At 36.7% G+C, this 21606-nt stretch overlaps 1 protein-coding gene across 5 annotated transcripts in view; it reads left to right on the forward strand.

Moving 5' to 3' along the window:
* Positions 1 to 21606, forward strand: part of ANKIB1 (ankyrin repeat and IBR domain containing 1) — an 88442-nt gene that overhangs the window by 27828 nt on the left and 39008 nt on the right. For all 5 annotated transcript variants that reach the window (XM_014875620.2, XM_014875623.2, XM_014875621.2 and 2 more), the window contains exons 2-3: positions 4766 to 5034; positions 17693 to 17993. In XM_014875620.2, the coding sequence (XP_014731106.1) occupies positions 4847 to 5034; positions 17693 to 17993 (489 nt within the window). In that variant the 5' untranslated portion in view covers positions 4766 to 4846. The remainder of the gene's footprint in view (positions 1 to 4765; positions 5035 to 17692; positions 17994 to 21606) is intronic.

Consider the following 21606-nt stretch of genomic DNA (forward strand, 5'->3'; position numbering starts at 1 on the left):
GAGTGTTAGACGAATGTTTCCAAAATACACCCCTGATCCCCCTTGTATAATATATTACTGTTTCTTGCAAATTTCTAGCAAGCACCGTGGAAGTATTTCAAAGGAGGAACTCCTTCTAAAACCCTATGAAGTCATTGCTATTCTTCTTCAGACTCACTTCTGTGATGATGCCCATGGAAAAATCAATAGTAATTGGGCAGCTGATGCAACTGCTCTCAGGAATCTCATTGCTTCTTTGCTCTACCCATGTCTTCCTTTATCCACTCTTTTTTTCGTCTTGTACTCAATCTTCAAGCTCCTATGAGAGTGGATATGTCTTGGTTAAATTTTTATAGAGCTGTGACACCAACGTGTTGCTAATAATCCATAGAAATTACTGTTTGTTGCTAAAGCAGAGAAGTGTGATGACCCTGATGGAGTTTATAAGAATCTTTCCTTAAACTTTGTGTGGTTTTGGGGCTTTGTTAGGCTGGAACTTCTATTTGGCAATACAGTAATAAATATACTTTCAAAATTAGAATTCGATGGTTGATGTTTGGAATTCAGAAATAATATGGGATATATTTTGCAAACATTGCATTTCCTTTTTTTCTGTGTTCTTTGGTATAAAATTTTATTTGTGATTATGATAAATTTTATAAGGTTATGCTAAAGGCTATGATGCAGTCTTTCTGTTAGCACAGAGCTTGAAGATTCAGTGAATAGATCTGCCTACAAAACAAAAACCTTGTATTTGTCCTGTAAAGTTCTATTCAAGTCTCATTTTATTTAGATAAAATACTTGAAAATTTTCATGTTTGTGTGGTCATTTTTTTTCACTGTGATGTGGACATTAAAAAATAGCCTAAGGATTTTAAATGCTGGGTTTATACAAAGGGGGAAGCAAGACCAGTGGCACTGACACCACACACTACCCATGTGAGCCCAAGAGCTGCTGACACTGCTTTAGCAGCACTTGAGTTCAGCTCACAGGAGCTCTCCAGGTCTCTGAGCTGACTGGCTGATAACCCTCCAGACCAATTCCCTGCCACCTATTGCAGAGGTCATGTATGTATTATACACCCTTTACCTCTGAAAACACGAAATGAAGGAGAGAACTAAGTTCCCTTTCCCTGAATGCCTAGTTCCAGCTTTGCTCTCTAACTTTCTGTTCTCTGAGAGTGTAACAGGTTGGATGCTCTTCATGGAAAGATAGCTATACTGAAAGGCATCAGACTGTGTCCCTTTCAGCCATTCTTAGGTCCGAATTTTGTTATATCAGCTGGTATTTTATCCTTTTTCTCCTTCATTTGAGGTAGAGGCTGCTTTGGTGGCAGATGAAGTGGGGCTGTATGCTGAAAGATGAACTGACGACTGCAAATGGGCAGATCTTGAATATTTTACAGAAGGGCACTCATCAACTACAGCAGCCTGAGAGAGGCAGCAGCTGTCACATCTTTGTTTCTTCTGGGCCTCCAAATATGCTGGGAGCCAACTGTTAGAGCCAGAGTACAGAGACAGCCTCTTCCTTGTCTTTCTATGTTTCTGCTGATCTGTTTAATTGCAATTCAGAAAACAAAAAATACTGCCATGTGACCCACCAAATTTCCAAAGCATAAAAGGCTAATGCCTGTTGTAGTGGTAAAAATGAAATACTGTATACTTGTGGATACTGTATGAAGGTGACAGACATTAATATAGTTTATCATATCATGTGTTTTAAGTAGAGAATTGTTTTCTGAGTTAATTTTGACCCTGTCACTTCTCTCCTTGCATTCTTCTAGAGATCGGTTTCTTGCTATCACATCAGATATAAGCTGTTTGCCATCACCTGAAGGGCCTTCATTGACTATCCCCATTCTATCATCTTTCATTTTATTTTGATAATGTGATGGCTATATTTGCATTAGCCTTTGCTAAATTTTTAATACTTCTACATTCATTCTTGGTTTTGTGTGGAGTTCACTTGTGTCTTTTCAAAGCTATATCATAGCTCTGTCTCATAATCCTTCTTAAAATTCTCCCTTTCCTTTGACTGAGATTCATTTCCTTAGGAGTCTGGTCCTTTTACACAAACAAGTTTTTTACTCTTTTTATTTCATTCACCTTTCTGTATCATGTCTGTGTCATATTTAGCCATTTATTGGACACATAAGCTGTAAGCTGTTTCAAAGAAAGCAGATATCACTGCTTTTTTCGGTGATTTACATGGTGCAGTCTGCATATTCCTAAAATTTCCAGATGATTGGATAATGTATATAATAGTTGAAGCACTATGCCTCTACATCTTTTATATTAGTAGTCCCTGATGACAGTACAAGATTCTAATATATCCATACTACATTAAAAGTAAATAAAGTTTATTTCGTGTACAGAAGAATTAATGATTTTTGCCTTTTCTGCACAAAAATGACTTGAGCTTTTTAGCTCACCCCACAGACACCCTCATTTCTCCCATGCATTTCCATGTCCCTGCCTAAATCCATTCAGATCTCATCTCCATCATCTCAACAGAACCACCCTGTCCCACATTTCTCTTAGGTGCCTGGGGGCACCATCTTATCTCCTTCCACACTCAGTGTTCTCATTCATCCCTACCCAGGTTTGTTTAATGTTCCAGTTTGGGCAAGAAGCAGCATGTTCTGCAGCTGATGCAAGTTATCTGTGTGCTAATTTCCAAAAATAAATGCATGGAAATCGGTGCTGTTACATTCTAATTTCAAATGATTTGTGCTTTCCTTAATGTTATAGGCATTAGTGGGATCCTCATTAATAATTTTCATTATGGTATCTTTTAGGCACTAATTTAGTTTACAGTCTTGAGAGCTACTGGTGGTAGATAGGGGTTGACAGATAATATAGTACCACAAACTAATTTGTTAAACTTAGGTGAAAATCATTCTTTCAAGTTATTTTTGAGATCCTGTCTGTTGAACATAATATGAACTGCTGGTTGACTGAAAAGAGTGTAGAACTTTTCTTCATAGACTAAAGCCTGAAACTTCCCAGTATGTAGAGTAATGCAACTAGTTTTACTCTGAAAACACATAAATTTACAGCATGGAGAGCTGTGACATTGTAATGTGAACATGTCGTGACTTTCTTGAAGAATATGAATATTTGCATAGTATCTGCATGTTTATATTTTAAAATATATCGATGACAGAAAGATACAAAATGCTGCAGAATCTGTAGTGTGATTGAATAATCTAGGTTTTGGTTTGTGTGTATAACTAGATATATGAAGGATGTCCATTTGCTTTTGGATGAGTGCCTACTTGGTTCTTCTTTAGGTAACTCTGGTCTCAGTCAACACGTTTAGTACCTGGAGGCAGCTGATACAGCTTTGTCAGTGTTACCTCACAAAAGCTCAAAATAAGGGTTGTCTTACCACAATTTTGTAAGAAAAAGGACTAAAATGAAGGTCACCAAGGCCACCTCCCTCCTTCTTGAACAGACCTGACCACACTGATGAGATTAGCAGATGAGACAACTGGTGACAACAGCTCTGGGGAAACAAGAGTGTGTCACTGCAGCTCACCAGGTTTCCTGAACTGCTTTTAGTGTGAATTTTATCCACATCCTGATTCCCTTGGATTCTCTGCAGCTCTAGACCCTTTGGATTCCTCTGTTTTGTCTGTCTATAAGGCTGGAGGGGCACCAGTAACTGTGTTGGAAAGCCAGTGTAGAAATAGTAGCTTTGAGATAGTCCCAACAAGTTGAATATAAGGTACTGAGCAGCTCCTGTCCTGTCTGATTTTATGTGTACAACATAGTCTCAATCCCCTAACCTGCTGTGCCTGGCATATTTGGATCCCTGTGTGTGCTTTGTGGGGTGAAAGGTCTGGCATGGAGCAGTGTGGATGGGATAACTCATGCACAAAAGAGACCTCCTAGAAGGTTCACTGTGCTACCAGCCAGTGCTGACTCCCCTGCCTGTCCTCTGACATAAACCAACATGTGCCCTTTGCATCTGCACATCCAGATAAGCTCCTGCTGTCCCGTGTCATGAGCAGAGGTGCTCTGTCTGCCCTGTCTTTCTGCAGCTCAATCTGCTGGTTGCCTCCATCAGGTGAAGGTGAGAGGCTGGGGAGCACAGCAGCTGGCAAGTACTTGGAAGTACTGTAGGGTGCAGTTAGTTTGTGCCAGCACGAATGCCAAGCATTGGATGGACCCGTTCATTGTAGATCTAAGTGTAAGGGGTTAGGTGTTTAAAAGAGTCTGCTTAGCAGAGCTGTAATTCCTGTGTTCAAGGGTATTCATCTTATTGGCACGGAAGGTATTGCTGTGTACACCCACCTACACAAGCTCAGGTGCTTCAACCATATTTTAATGCTTTTCTTGAATTAAAAGTTAAACTGATGTCTGCTTTATTGCATGTTTTTGAAGAATTTTTCTTCCTTGTGTAAGAATTTTACTTTAGATTCTGTGTTTGAAGTAATGTATAATTTTTAATTCATTTCTCATTCATGGAAATTCAGTGTTCATGCCAGTCTTCTAATACAGGTGGATATTATCCATTTCTTTTCCATATGTTTAAAGAGTGTAGGTAGTGAAGATATTTGCAGAGGGAGGGAGATCCACAATTTATCAGGGGAATGATCTGTGAAGAATTGGGAATTTGTGTGCATTTACCTAGAAAGATTTCAGTAATTCATGAGAGTTTATAGTCACTATGTACTTCTTCTTCACCTGCCTATTTACAGTGCTGTAGCTCTGCATTTTTTCTTTTCATCTAGAAAAAGGTATTTAACAGAATAACTGGAATATTGTTTGTCTTTTTTAGGCTGTGAAGCATGTTACAGAACCATACAACAAGTGGATGAAGGGGAAAGGAAGAAGTGCCATTGATAGCTAGGATAGCAACATGGGAAATACAACCACCAAGTTCCGCAAAGCTCTTATAAATGGAGATGAAAACTTGGCCTGCCAAATCTATGAGAGCAACCCTCAACTAAAAGAAACTCTTGACCCAAATACTTCTTATGGAGAAACGTACCAGCACAATACTCCACTCCATTATGCTGCTAGGCATGGAATGAATCGTATCCTGGGGTAAGCAGCATTTGAAATTTGGCTTGGGTGTGAAAAACTGACCTCGTAAATGCAATGGTGTCAGCCAAGTTATAAACACCTGATGTATGTATGCATAGGGGTACACATGTATGTGCATGTATGTGTTGCACAGACAGAATTTGTAACAAGTTTGAGTAGTAATAGAAAACATGCAAGTTAGTCTATAATCACAGGCTGATAACAGTCTTTAATTTTATTTCAGTATCTCTTCCTTTCTTGTAACATTAGTCTTGGGCAGTTTTAGCTGGCTTCCTGAAGACTCCTATACTATGTTTCTTTGAAAAGAGTGACTGTTCCACTATTCTTGATGTGTTTTCTTGCCTGTAAATAATCTTTGCAAAGCTATGTGGATACTACACTGATTGTAACTACTTCTAGATGGTACAATATGTATTTATTCTTGTGTTATTCAGTCAGCTTTTATTTTTTGTGTTGGATAATAAAAAAGAACATTAATATCTTGATAATAAGGAAGTTTATGACTGCTGTAGTCAACATGGACAGCAATCCCTAATATTAGCTATTTATATTCTTTTGTATTTTTGTCAGTGTTCTAAGATCAATTAAAGATTAACATCTTTCTCATGTCCAAACATTGCAGACACAAGCTGTTCTCATCTAGTATTTTGCAAAGGTATTACTGGGTAGATATTGCTAAACTTCTTCAGTAAGCACTGTTAGAGAGAATTTCATAAATATCCTCTTCTTCATAGTAGGAAGCAGAACAGAAATAAATACTAAACTGTGTTATTGGTAATATTCTTTTCATCTTTGTGTTTATGTCTAAATGGACCTGTAGTATTCATAAGGTTTGTTTTGTACTTCATATGCTGTAACTTTAGTAGCTTTCTGGCCTCTCACCATAAATTTTTCCACAGTGTTTTAGATTCATCTAACTGGTTTTTTACTTTATATTTCTCATTTACCTCAGTTTTGGCTAAATATTTTTCTCTTCTTCCCTATGTATTATGTATTTCTACTTTTAATTTGATGTTTTCATTTAATCACTGAAGCTTTTTGTTTATTTTTCTCCCATTCCTTATTCTTGAATTATAGAAAAGAGTTAAATAAAATGAATTTAAAATAGTGTCCAGTTTTTACTTGAAATTTCCATATGATTTTTTTTTCCTCTGAAATTTTCAGGTTATTTCTCTCAAGAAAATAGCTCTTAAGAAATTATAGCCTCATTGAGACAACAAGGACACATGAAATTGCACATATGAAAAGAAATAGTCATAATTACTGACTTCTGAACAGTGCTTTAGTTAATTCATATTGCATCATTATGATGGGATCTCAAATAACTGCTTTGTATTTTTTTTGAAAAGTCATTTAGAAATGCCATTTTGCTACTAGCTATATAGGACCTTCAACATCTAAGGACCTTCAACATCTAAAGACAACTTTTTTTTTTCACATTGCAAACTAATGATCAAAAGAATCATTCTTTTGCCTTATTTGACTTGAGGGTTTGTAATAAACTTTTTGTCCCTAAACATAGGGTAGGTGCCTATATCTGCTGGAATGTGGTTCTGAAAACCCAGACTGTTTGAATTGTAGCACTTGTGAGGAATAATTTACTGAAGTTTTTTTACTATTAACTTTTCAGATGTCTTTCTAAGGGCTTCTCTTTAAGATGTGCTGCACATAAATGTCGCCTTTTATCTAAACAGAGTAGTAAAAGTGAATAAATATAAACCTTACAGTCTGTCTATTTGCTAAGCTGATAGCAGAATTGGCACAAGTGCTTTGGAGTTAAGCCACTTCTTTTTGATGCAGAAAGTCCTGGTTATGGTAAGGGTTAAATGAGCTGATTATTTAAAGGAATTCTTTGATTTACTGATAAAGTTCAGTATCTAAAAATAAATTAATTTTAATCTCTTTGTGTTTTAAGAGAAATTTACTGTTATGAGATGTCCATAGTAGTATATTTTATGTTTATCACTTCATAAAACATTTTAAATATTGAGGAATCTGTAGCAACACTAACTACAAGCTCTAGCATTTACTTGCATGCTTATCGTATAATTCAGTTTGTCTTTATAGGCTGAGATTTGTATTGTTGTAGGTGGATATGAACTGACGTGTGTTTACAGTTTACTGTGTGAGATTTTCTCAAAATAGAGTAGTGTGATGCAGTTGTTGGTACACCTTTTGCATTACAGAATGCATTGAGAGAGATATTCTGGGATGTTTAGAAATATCCTATCTGGCAATGCTGAGGCACAGGGACAAATTCCCTGTTTGCACATGTGTGGGTGGTGTGACTGGTCACTGGCACTGCAAAAGCATGGGCACTGAGTTTGCAGTGAAAGGGAGCTGGGGACATCTCGCTTCAATGATCTCAGAAGGAAAGAAACAAGAAACTGGAGAAGAGGTGAAGGGGTCACTAAACTAAACTCCCAACCTGGACAAACTTGGTTTAATCCAGCATGAAGTCTACTGGCAGAAACTTAAGCCAACAAAAATTTCTCAATGATTTCGAGCTGCACAATTATTATGCAGCAAGTATCTGAGTCATCTGGCTGCTGCACTTTTCATCCAACATTTACAGCCCAGAAACAGGATCAAGATGTAAAAATTTGAAAATTTGCTGTTAATTTCTTTTCACAAGATTCAGCAAGAATTTGTTAAAATGCTAGGGTTGTTTCTTGATCATTTTAATGAGTATCAGGAAACTTCAGTATACTAGGAATGTTGAAATAAAAAACAGAGCATAGTCAACATTCCATTAATGTATAACTTGGTCTGCAGCCCTGAATAATATTTACCTGACATACCAGTTTGTTTTAACATAGCATTTAATGTTTAAAATCAAAAATTGCTGACCTCAGCTAATTAGCTCAAACAGGAATTTTCACAGACTTGGTCTCAGGCCAGTAAGCTCATCAGGAGAGAGGAGCCCCTGCTCCAAGGCTGTCACAGGATACTCCTCAGCCCCCAGCTGTGACACCTGTCTGGAGGAGTTGACAGAAGGGCATTGTACTAGGTTCATGGAGCATGGTTTTGGTAGCAGGGCTGTGGGAGTGGCATCTGTGAGATCAGTGTACCCCACACCAGGCACAAGTGGCTTCTGCCAGCTCCAAACCAGCCACACCACTGGCCAAAGCTGAGACTACTGGTGATGCTGGTGGTACCTCTGTGATTACATACTTGGGAAAGGATGAAAAATGCTGCACAGCATCTGAGAGAGGAGTGAAAAAAATGTGTGAGGGAAACAGCCCTGCAGAGACACCAGGCCAGAGAACGAGAGGCAGGAGGTGCTCCAGGTGCAGAAGCAGAGATTCCCCTGCAGCCCATGGTGCAGACTGTGCTGGGGCAGGATGTTCTCCCATAGCCCCTGGACATCCACACGGAGCAGAGATCCACCCACAGCCCCTGCTTGGAGGACCCCACAACAGAACAGGAGGATGTGCCCTGCAGGAACCTGCAGCCCACGGAGAACTCATACCAGATCAGGCTCCTGGCTGGAGCTGCACAGCCTGTGGAGAGGAGCCCACACAGAAATAGGATTTCTGGCAGGACCTGTGACTGCAGCTGTGTGTTTCAGAAGGACTGTACCCTGTTGAAGAACCCACACTGAAGCAGTTCATGGGGCACCCCACATATGGATTTTGAGAGCTTTATACAACATTCACACTGGTCTCATTCCACTACAATCATTTACCATGTTTCCCTGTGAATTAAGGTCTTGACAGAAAATTCATATTCAAGAAGATAGTTTAAATTTCACTCCCTAAATGTGTATTAAAATACTACAGACAAAGTGCACAGGAAACATGTTTTCTTTGAAAAGGCAGTCTTCAGATGATCAAGCATATCCAATGCCCTCAAGCTTTGTGGTTTTTTGCCTAAGGTACATTTTAGATCATCTGACTGCTTAGTTTGAAAGAATTGCTATCAATGTGGAAAGTTACTCCCTAGAGTCTGGCTGTTGGTGAACCACTCCTGAGCTCTGACAAGAGAACAGACTTTCCAGAGGCTGGTTGAGATGGAGTGACTGGAAATCACGAGGACTTGCTTGACGTTGAAAGGAAAAAAAAAACCCTTAGATAAACTGTCATTTTGCAATATATGTAGTGTGACTTTCAGTTTTGCAGCTTTGCTGGGAAGCTTTTTGGATCAGTGACAGATTTTTCTCATTGTGTGTTTCATACTGTTATATCTGAGCACTTTGTGAGTATTCAAGCCAAAAGTGGATTGTTGTAGCAGTTGCTGCTGGTCCTGGCCTGAAGAGGAGGGAGGAGGAGATGACAGAAACATGGAACTGTGGGGAGACAGGACAGGTTTATGAAGCTGATTTTTTTCTAGAACAAGAAAAACAAGACTTTCTTATTACAGAGATTCTGGAAGTTGAGGTGATTGCTGAAACTAAAGAAAAAAAATCAAACCCAAACCCACTTCTTTTAATATTCTTGATGTCTGCCATTCAGTACTAGTAGCAACTAGTAGCAATACTAGTAGCAACTCTGGCAACGAAGGCACAGCTAAGCCGGTCAGAGAGGAACATTGGTAGATGTGCCTGGGATTTGTTCACAGGAAATATCTCTTGTTTCATTACTGTGATTTGGGAAGTATATTTCACTTCAGAAGAATGACAAAACATCAAAATAGTGGTGGTTTCCTCTAGGCTGAACAATATGCATCTCTTGGAATTTCAGCTATAGTCCTCTTCTCTTCTGGCTATTTAAGAGGTTTCAGTAAGGACTGGTCCAAGCAATTGTAATAAAATCAAAAGAAGTATGTTGATAGTACCACTGTGTTATGGAGGGTGAATTTGCCAGAAAACTTGCTGACCCCAGAGGGAATGTTGCATTCATCACAGCACATTCAGGAATGTCTTTTCCTGTGCCAGGTTTTGTTGGCTTTTCATCCATTTGCAGTCATGTTGAAAATTAGTTTTGGATGATTTTGAGGGATATATATATATATATATATATATATATATATATATATGTAGACCGTTTTTCAGAACAAGATTTCTCTGCAGTTTAAAGGGTATTAGAGGATTTTTATGCTCCAAAATATATGTTAAGGAAAAGTATTGATGAAAACCCTGTTCTTTGCAGGTCATCTGGTTTTAGAGAAGTGCTACAGTCGCTTGTTTTCTGCTAAGGTTGAAGCTGCTCTGAATTCTGGATATTGTTTTTTCTGGGATGGAAATCAAAAAGAGGCTGCTTCACTGTTTTGACAGACAGTAATTATTCTGTAAATATTTAAACTTTGAGATCCAAATAGATCTAAATTATTCATGCTAAAATCTTCAGAAAGGTCCTAAAAATCACAAGTTTTCTTTGTTAAATTTCTGAACATCTATTCAATGCTTTTACAGTAAGTCTGGTGTTCCTTTTTAAATTGCTTTCCTAACAGTACTTCTGATACAAATATGAGCAAAAGAAAATAATAAGGTTCATGGCAGCTCTTTGTTTAATGAGTGAAAATGGGAAAAATGTGGGGTTATTAAGCAAAACTATTGGATCCCAGTGTAAGGAAATTTGTATTGAATGTATGGATGTTTTCAAGTAGGTGGTTCAGAAAACTCCTGGAGGGGTTTTGGATCTTTTCCCTTTTTTTTTGTTCTTCATGGTAATTCTTTAAAATGGTAATTCTTTGAATTATTACATTTGCTTGGTGTTTTCCAGTCAATTTTAAAGCTCATTTGGAAGAAGAATTATGAAGGCATAATAGTTGGCTAAGCTTCTTTCCTAAAAGTAGTTTTTTAAAGTTTTGGCTTCTGATTTTAATACAAAAGATAACCACGGAACTATATTCCCTTTCTTCCACATAACAAAATAATCTTGTTCTGATTTAATAACATAAAGTTATTAAAGTATAACTTAAAGTATATGATACTCTACTTCATCTGAATAATTTATTAGAATGTCATTTGTCTAGATCGTTCACTTTGAGCAACAGAAAGCAAACTTGTTTTTAATTATCAACAATTTATACAGATAACTATTTAAATTAATTTTATTTAGAAAAGTATGTCTCCTGGAATTATTCATACTAGATCTCCTTTATGGTCAATACAGACATAGATAATAAATCTAGTCAGAATAATTAGTGAAGGCCACAGCACAAGTCATCTGTGAAGGGAAGGTGACCATAAAGTATTTTAAATTAAGTATGTGCCAGAAGTGCCTGTTTCTTCCCATTGATTTAAAGGGAATTTAAGAGAACTGGATCAGCTGTAGTTGTCTGCACTGTAGGTCACCAGAGCTAAGAAGATGAACGTCATCCTACATTATACTAAATATGTAAAATTGAATAGTAAGCACCTGCAAAGTTCTAAATTGAACACTTAGAGGGTTTTACAATATGAGCCATGAATGCTACTTGTGGGAGATACTGTTTCAGCTCTAGTGTTAAATGTTTTCCTTTCGTGGTGTGTGGTGAATGATCTGTGCAGTGTTTGGATCTGTCCATTGGTGCTTATCCAATTGCTTTGTTGTCCTTGCACTCAGCTGCTGAATTGGTTCTGTAAGGTCCTTTTTAGATTATTATTTTGTGTGGTTGTGAGTCTTGGTCACCTTTCAAATTCCTTGGAGTATGAAATACTGAAGGGAGCTCTTGATTAGATGAAGAAGAATAAATGAAGAATATGATCTCACAGGGCTTTGTGGGCATGTTTATAAAGAAGCAGAGAGCCAAATGAATTGAAGTGCCCCTGATTTCAGTATCAGAGCATCTGACTGGGTGGTAGAAAATAGTAATTTATAAGGTCATCTTCATCATAGTCAGTCTAACAAGCAGTCAAGATGATGGACAAAGTAAAAATAAGAAGCTTTTAAAACTGATCGAGTTTTTACTGTTACAAATCCTGGAGAAAACTGCCAAAGACATAAAAAAACAGAGGATACTCTTAGAGGAACAGCTGCAGATGTCAAGTAGCAGCAGTAGCATTTGCTGTGCACCTCAAAGGCTGCCACCCAGTTGGGCACTGTCTTCCAAAGTACAATAAGGCAGGCTGAAAAACTCAGACCTTTATCTGGCTGACTTCCTTGTTTATCTCTCTCTAAAGCTCAAAATCTCAGTTGAAAGCAATTCTCACTGAATAGATGTGTGTGGCCTCCCAAGGTGTCTTCCCTGGTGTTCCTCATGACTTCCTTACAAAATGCAAAACAGAAGGTAGACTTTATCCTAATCATAATCTCATCTACAAGTAGAGATCAAAAGCCAATCAGCTGTGGTTTTAGGTATTAAAGCTGATCTTTTTTTCTATTTGACTTTTGATTGTTTTAACCTTAGTAGGTTAAAGATACATGATGCTTATGAGTTTTTTGTTCACAGCCCAGCCTTTACTCTCCAGTTACAGCTGCCACTCTTGAGTGTCTTACTGCTTCTTCTTGCCACTAGGTTTTTTTGTACCCAGAGGAAATTGTTCTAATTTTACTTTCCTTGGTGGAAATCCCACATTGCAGAGTAAGACTGCTTTGTTAGTGATTGGTGAAATGAGATCTATTAATGCAGTACACTATTAAAGCTTTCTTATTCTGTGTTGTCTGTTCTCCTTAGTAGAGCTGTCATGAACATTTTACCACAGGCAAAGAAAAATTTTATTTGGGTTAAAGAGGACTACAGCTTTGGTCCTTGCCAACCAGAATAACCACATCTTTATTTGAACTAATTTTGTTGCCAGGTAGAGTTTGTGACTCCGTAGAGTTGATTGGTAAATACTGAATCGTTGTGTCAAATGGCTTCACTTCACCCTGGGGTTAGGGGCACACTTGGCTTCCTTACCAGAGAGATCTGTTGGCTCAAATTTTTCAGAAATAACTGATTATTTTTCATATCTAAATGCAAAATCCAAGGAAAATATGCAGTGACGTATATAGACCCAGTTTTCCTTTTGGCCAAAGTACAGATCGTGGATGATTTGATTATTTTAAATTTGCACTTTTTATTTCAATTTAATGTAATAAAGTTTCATCATTGGGACATGTAAGGAAAATAAAAATTAGCGTCATTAAAGATAAAGTGACATACAAATTGAAAACATTTTTATGGAGGGACAGATAAAGATGAGACAATTTCTGTAATACATTTATGGTTTTTAAGAAATAGAAATGATGCAAAGCTTGGTAGTATTCACTGTGTAATTTCTTCATTATTGCTATATAAATAATATCAACACTAGATATCATACACTGCCAGGTCAATTACAAACTGATACAAAGATAGTTGTCCCGTGCAGAAATACAAATCTGTGTGTTTAAAAGGCGACAATGAACACACTTGTTGGTAGTTTCACGTTTGTTATTTCATCTCACATTGGTTTGAGACCAATCTAAAAATAATAGTCAACAGTTATGTGAGAATTCAGCATGGATGGTCTCGGAAAAAAATCTGTATTCAAAGGAAGGATGTGCAGACAAGACTGGAAGGGTGCACCTATGTTTGAGAATTGGTTCTAGCCATCAAGAGATGTATATAAGAAAGGGCCAGACACAGAGATGCAAATCACACAGATTTTGCTTTACAGAGGACTGTCACAAAAGCTGCTGGTAAGCAGCCAGCTTCAGTGGAAGCCACTTCTGATTTGGCATTCAGCTCTATTTCTTTTGAAATCTCACTCAGAATATTGAAGTAAAAGCCAGAAGAGGCATGGGATCTTGGAAACAGTATTCCTGACTGTCCAAGGGAATGACAAACTTAAGTAACTCAAAAATAAAAACAATAGTGTTCTAGTTACGAGAAACTTACAAATGTAATTGATATATTTTTCCTTTAGGCATTGTTTAATCTCTCTTTTAGTAGTGCTGTTCCTTCTAACAGTCGTAGGAACCATAATTTTTCTTTGGCCTGTGGTATAGCAAATATAAGGATTAATGTAAGAAATGCTTAAGAATTTTAGTGAAACAGAGAATAAACTTTTAAGTACTAATAAATAACTTTCTAGCACTGTATAATGAATAAAAATACCAGTAATTATATGTACTAGATGTGGCTTTCAACATCAGGTGAAGAACAGTACTCTTCACAAAGTTATTTAAAACAGTAATGACTAAAAAGATTTCTTCAAGTAGTTACTAGTACACTGTGGTTATTTTCTTATAGTATATTTTTGAGAAAAGTACTTTTAATGAAATAATCATGGTTATTCAAGGTTGAATGCATCACTATTGCCCTACTGTGTTGAAAGCTGAATGATTCAATAATAGTATGAATTAATTGATTGCAAATGAGTTTCAAAATTACTGGGTAACACGACTTAATACTCATACTTCTCTTAAAGCTGTGAGCTTTAGGTTCATGCCTGCACTGGAGTTTGCAGTGTAACTTTCTTTAGCAAGCTGTACTGACAAGGGCTGTCTAAGCCAAGAGTAGATGGGATGCTGTGAAAGTATGTGATGTGAAAGGGAATCCTGTGCAGTTTACCCTGTTGCTGCAAGCTCATCTTTTTCTAGTGCCTTACTTTTCTTATTTAAAGCAACAGTGTAATTTTCTGTGTACTTATACAGTATTCAGTATACAGTAAGTGCTTTGCTTTCAGAAGTTGTTACTTTCACTGTCTTTGAGCATATTCAGGTATGCTTTAGCCTCCAGCTGTCAGAACTAGTTTTATCATTTCATTTTACACCATTTTTTAAATTTTTGTTTTATTTTTCCACGCATGGGTGTGTTTTTGTATGTTTTTTTTATGCATACAAATAGAGCATAGAATCACAGAATGTTTTGGGTTGGAAGAGACCTTAAAGATCATAATGTTTAACCAATGCGTATCTATATATAGCTAAAATATATACAGCATTTATTTAGAGAGAGAAGGAAACTGTAAATATGGTGATTTTCATGCCCTAAGCATTAAAGATTTTATCAAAACCTGAAGAAATAGTTGTGTTGTTAGTTTCCCAAAGTGAGGACATGTCCCAGTTGTTTATTATTCAAATTCCCAGCCTTGTGATCTTGAGTTTCTTGCTGCTTTTTTGCAAATACAGATAGTAGTAGGTGTGAATGTTACAGCTCTTTCCTTTTTGTCACTTTTTCAACACTTTTATGATGCTTTTGTCACCTCAGGTTTGGATTCTGCAAAGTGCTACAGATTGAAGCAAAATCTGGAAACTGCAACTAGAGTAAAGTCTGTCTGCCTTGTGGTTAAGTGATATTTCCCATAGGCAGTGCATATTTTCACTCTATCAGTACATTTCCAGGCAAAATTTAGCTTCTTATACCTCTGAAGTTGTGAGCCAAATTGCAGGGATCTACAGCACTGCTCTGTGAAGTCTTATGCACCAAATACCACTGTTAAAAATGGAGCCTTGTTGAGTAATGAGTTTGTGAACGTAAAATGTATTAATTTGCCCATTTTTGGATGCTAGTCATCTCTAATCTTTAAGTCATGGGTTTGGCTGGGATTTTCAGGATTGGCTTGACTTCCCCTTGTGCTGAAGAGCTGATCATATCCAAGTGCCTCTAAAATCTATCTTCTTGTCCCCGTCTTCTTTTCTCTCTCCTTCCCACTTCTCTGTCTCTGACTTTCCCACCTTTCTTCCCCTCCTTTCTTTCTGTCTCTAGTCTCATACTATGTAAAGCTAATTCAAACAAGCAAATTCACTTTGGATGGTGTTTGATACTGGTTAGTCTTACCATTTCATGTAATTGGCTCTGAAGCGTTTTGCCTGTGGAGCTAAATCCCTTCCCTCTGAAAACAAACAAAAAGCCTCAAGCAAACAAAATATGCTGTTACTTTTTTTTGACAAGATCTTTAATCTCAAGTTAGGCATAGTCATATATCCTAACAAATGCATCTATCATGGAATGAAAGAGAGGTTTCTCTAAGGAACATTTTTGCTGCCAAAATAGGGCAACATAGAGGAGACTGTTTTGTGTTTTCCTCTGAATACTTTGTTGCCACATCTTTAAAAGAATGCTGTTTTAATAATGAGCTTTATTTTAAATTCTAACCACTTAGAAATTTTCAGGAGGAAGAAAGGACAGAAATCCAACTGACCAAACAGCTACCAAGACATTTTTCCATTGCAGGACCAGATCATCTGTGCCTAGGTTTTTTCTACTGAAATACTTGTCCAGAGTATTTTCAATAATATCTGAAAGGGAAATTCCTGTCTACCCTGTACAGCCTGTTTCTTTATTAATAAAATAGTTTCAGGATTATTCTTTGTCCTGAACAAAGCATGAGTGAACTCTGAGAGAGAGAAAGGTGATATATATTCAAGGACAACAGATAAAGGAGATTACATTTAGACTTGTAACTATAGCATAAGGCAATAACTGAGGTAAATAACATTTTTTGGGTCAAATTGGATAAGTTTCTCAAGTTCTTCTCACCAAGGGCAATATAGTCTGATTTTGTATGTAGGCAGCACCTGCTTTCAGGTGGCTGAGCTGGCTGAAAGTGATTGAAACTGTTTCTCATTAATCTTAGGGGTGTGATCAGGGAGGGTAGGACCTGGTCCCTTTCAGTAACTTAATGGAGTTCCAGAATAACTGGTTCTTTTCATATTTGCAAACTGTTTGGAGTCAGGGAACAGCCTGGAGAGGAGACATAAAGTGACTTGTGTGGGCTTTATGTGTGAGGGGGTTTATGGGAACAGTGCAGGCATTTTTGCAGTGACTTCTTGAACACATGTGCCATGCTTAAGATTTAGCTTGGTATTACCTTTCTGGGAACCTGAGGGAACAATACCTGTTCTTCCTCCCTTCACTTTTACCAGTTCTTTTACCAGTGCTGTCTCTCTGACCCCAGTCCTTCAAAGAGGTGATCTTTCCTCTCTGCCACTGCCTACCATTTACTCTCCCTGAAGAAAAGAATATTTTAGTGTACCTCAAAAGGCTGAAGTACCTTTGGATGCACAGGGCTTGTATGATCTGTCTTGGTTCTTCCATTTCAGATCTGGATTGTAACTTTTATAATCCTTGCAAGAAGCAGCAAAGGAGCTGTGTTGTCTCAGGTGTTTTTAGGATTCAGAGCTGTGATTCTAAGAATCAGCCTGTTGTTCCCCTTTCAATCCTAAGATGAACCTTTTTGCTGGTAATATTTTCCACTGTGAACTGCGTCTAAAGCATTCAAGAGAACACTTAAATTCTTTCCAACTTCTGTCACCTGTATAGGGGAGAGTTTGCATTATGTTGCACTTCTGTATTGAAAAAGTCAATAGTCATTCCTTAATGCATGCAGTGCTGGCAGGAATAGTATTTATAATATTTTAAGAAGTAGTAAGTGCTGCATCTACATCTGACTAAAGATATGGCAAAGGAGAATGAATTTTTAACAAATTGCTCTATCACTATTCATTTGCAAACTATCAAATGCACTACTATTCAGGACAAAGCAGAAGAAATAAAGTACCTGTTTCATCAATCTTATGCCTTAATAGCATGTGCCATAATGCAACACACAACTGTAGAATAAGCTTTCTCATTCACTGATAAAGTAATTGTATATGGTACTTAGGGATATTTCAATAATTCATCCAAATCTTGGCTCTTGACTCCTAAGAGAAATGGAGGAGAGCTGTCCAGTACTAATTCTCTGTTAAAGAACATTTGTCACTAACATGGGCAATCAAAATCTTTGCAAGAAGGAGAGTTGTCATAATCCACCATTCCCACTTCAGGGAAATGAATGGAATTGTGCTAACTAGTTTTCTTCTATTTCTTTTCCCCATTGCAGAACTTTCCTTTTTGTTCGAGATGGTAACCCAAATAAAAGGAATGTGCACAATGAGACATCTATGCACTTACTGTGTATGGGACCTCAGATCATGATCTCAGAGGGAGCTCTTCATCCTCGCCTGACACGACCCTCAGAAGATGACTGCAGAAGAGCTGATTGTCTGCAAATGATCCTGAAGTGGAAGGGAGCAAAGCTGGATGAAGGGCAGTATGAACGAGCAGCCATTGATGCTGTTGATAATAAAAAAAATACACCTTTGCACTATGCTGCTGCCTCAGGGATGAAAACCTGTGTTGAGGTAAAAATTCATATATAATTATCAGTTTATATATATTATGAGTAACTGACATGCACAATGTTTCACAAATCTTTTTTAATGGGAGAGAGAATTTGATATCGTATATTGAATTAACTTTTCTGTTTTTTCATTAATTGCAAAATTAAAATTGCAAAGCTAAACCAAAACACTGTAGAGAAAACCAATACACTATAGAGAAAGATTAAAGAAATGGATTACATATACATTAACTTCATTAAAATAACTCCTCAACATGAAGAAGACTCATGTAGGCATATAAAAATTGGAATTAATTACAAGACTGTAACAGTGGAGAAGAAGCTTTGAAGGTAGGCATAGGCATCCCATATGTGTAAGAGAAGTGAAATAACACCCTGAGAGAAAATTGGAGCCCTTTTTATTTTGCTGTGCAGCTGAAACTGGAAATGCTGTTCATGTTTCAAGAACAGATTTGATGTCTTTAATTTACAATGTCCAGCTTTTTTAATGTTTGGGAAAGTAGTGGATAGTAATGAGTAATTGAGAATGACTTTTGAAGATCTTGCCTCAGATTTATTTTTAAACTATGCCGAGTAATGAGAACTAGAATTTAATTATGCTGGTAATTTAATATAAAGAACACAAGCAGACATCTAACATTTTCAAAAACAGCTAACATCTTTGTAAGTCTATTTTAACATCAAAATTTGTATTTTCAATGGCAAGAATTACTTCACAGTTCAGCATTTGTATGTGAAATCTACTTTTTTTTCTTCTGTTCATAATTTCATGTGTATTCAAACTATGGTCCGTAACTTAGTATCATCAGCAAAGTTTATCACCTCTTTTTTCACCTTCTCTTCTACAAAACAACTTCATATGTTAAACGATCAGTTTTCCCAGAACCTCTGGGACTTCACTGGTGACCTCTCTCTGCAGTATAAACCTGATGGTCTTTTCTGATGTTCTCTGGAGCTGGTTTTAGTATTGTTGTTACTTTTACTATCTTCTAATTTTGTACCATGACAGATTTAATCAGTAAGCTGCATATTATAGTAAATAGTTCAGAAGTTTCATATTTGAGTTTCATTAGAATTGATTAATATAAGTACCATCTGATGCTGACTGTTTATATTAGTATTTGATTTATTGATTTTTTCTAGAACCTCTTTTGCAGAGATTTCAATTTGAAAGATTTTCTTCATAAAGTTTGTGTGGTACTTCCACAGAGAGTCCAACTGTTCATACCAATTTTCTGCCATATGTTATATAAGACTGCTTTTACACTTTGTCCAGCACCCAATTTTACAAAAACATTGAAAGATTTACTGTGTGATGTTTTAAAATTATTTTTTCTGTGTTTTTATGCACATGGTATAGAGCTCAAAAAAAGTGTCAGAGTCTTCTTTATTGTTATTTTACATTTACCTTTCCCAGACTTTGTTCTTTACATATTCTTCATCTGGAGACAACTTCAGCTTCTTATTTTGCATATGATTCTGTCTTGTTTGTCTCTCTTCACAGATTGTTCTGATGTTTCTGGAATTTTTTTCCACACTTACTTAGTATCACTTTTTGAAAGTAGGCAGTGGATTTCTTGACTTACTTAGTACTGCTTTTTAAAAGTGGGCAGTGGATTTCTTGTCTTTTTACTGCTTCTGCAAGTTTAATGAATCCTTTGGAATTGTTAATGAGTGGTTTTTTGATAGTAACATTTTGAGTTATGTCTTAGACTACTCTGGGTAGTCAGGAGTTGCTTCTCCTCTCATGTGTTTTGTCTATTATCCAGTAAACTTTGTAGTCTGAAATTTTAATTAAAGAGTCATTTATTAGCTTATATATTTTCTAAATATACTTGGGAGATGCAGTGACAGAAGTTCCCTTTATTTTGTGTTTTCTTCCTGGCAGCACTTTTATTCTTAGTAGCCATGTTACCTTTATTGTTATGGTTTTAGTCAGGTTGTTCACCAAAGTTTTGGGTTTTTTTAATTACAGAATTGTATTCCACTCGTATTTCTTGAGAATTAATGTGTTTATTTATTTATCAGTTTATTTGGGGTTTATTTTAAAAAAGATATCTAGCATCACCTTCTCTACGATTCTTACATTATGTTTGCTGATTGTATTTTGCCAAGTTCATAGATATTGTCTGAGAATTCTCATTTAAAGTTTGTAATTTCAGTTCCCCAGCCTCATCTATGCACCCCCTTGCACGGGATATTCTTCTTTACCTTCTGGTTTTTCATTAGTCTTTTCTATAGAAGTTCAGATAGTGTCTTTTTATTTCCAATATCCAACCCTTCTGTCATTCTGTTAGCATACAGATTCTTAGTTTTTTTAGCTTCGAATGAATGAAAACTGATCTTCTGATTCCATTTTCTATGCTATTATTCAAGCTTCCACCTCTCTGGTTCCCTGCTCAGTACTGAGAGAAGTGAAGGGGATGCTGCTATTGGATGCTGATACTTAACCTCCAGAAACACAGCCTGAATCTTGCCCCTATGCTTACTCTTTCTTCTGCCTCATGTTGTTACAGCCCCTCAAGCTCCATACCAGCAGTTTGTCTTCAACATGTGCTAAGCAATTATTTACATGCTTACTGATTTTCACCAGAAAGGCAAGTCCCCATGCAGTCTTTGCTAGCTGAAGTATACTCAGACCCAGCTAACTATAACTATATACATGGTAACTGAATGACATATAGGTGTTGTCTAGCTCTTTTTTTCATCCAAAATAAATCATGGTTATAAGATTGATTTAGAGCCTGGTTATAAGATTGATTTAGAGCCTCTTGTGATGTGTTTTATTTGTAAACAAATATCAGACTGTCTCAAAGGTCTGTGTTACTACTGCTTTTATTTGGATTGTCAAGTTTATTTCTTTCAGATTTGATAAAGAAACTATTTGCAAAGGACTGTATGTAAGTTACCCTTGTTCTCTCATTTTAGTGCCACTTATTTGATCCAACTTCCTTATAAATTCTGCCTATAGGCATTTCACTTGCAGGTGTTCTCTTTAGCCTTCCTCAAGATGAGACATTTGCTTTTAAACATATTTTTGTTTACATTATTATACAATAGAGGACAAATGTCCATGTCATATGAGAAAACAGGAGATAGCAATTAACATTGAATGACCTCTGAAAAATTTGGTGAAAAACACGCACATAAAATGATTTGACATAAGAAAGGTTGTTTCTGGTATAGAAATGGTAAACAGAAAAAAATTTTATTAACAAGTTTCCAACAAATTTCAGTATCTGGTATTTACAAGCTTCAGATTTAAAAGGGATTGAGTAAGGAGTCTTCTGCCTGTTTCTGCCTTCATGTCCCTACATGGCGCTATACAGTGGTGTTGGAGATAGACACAACAGTTTAAAAAGTGTCCATTTCAAGAGTGTGAAGCAAATGAGTTCATGCAGTAAGATCCCAGCAGACTGTAATGTCAGAAAGAATCACGGCTGTTGCAGAGTGAATTGTGGTTCTGAAGCTGGGCTGCAGCTTTTAAATGCAGACTAAAGTCAGTTTGTTTTAAACTCATCATAAAAGTTCATGGTTTGTACTTTCCAAATTATCGTTGTATTCTCAGTGTCTGTAATGTGATTCATTAGATAAATCCAGTTACTAGACTGCTA

The sequence above is a fragment of the Sturnus vulgaris genome, chromosome 1 (assembly GCF_052056855.1).
Source record: "Sturnus vulgaris isolate bStuVul1 chromosome 1, bStuVul1.hap1, whole genome shotgun sequence".
Taxonomy (NCBI): domain Eukaryota; kingdom Metazoa; phylum Chordata; class Aves; order Passeriformes; family Sturnidae; genus Sturnus; species Sturnus vulgaris.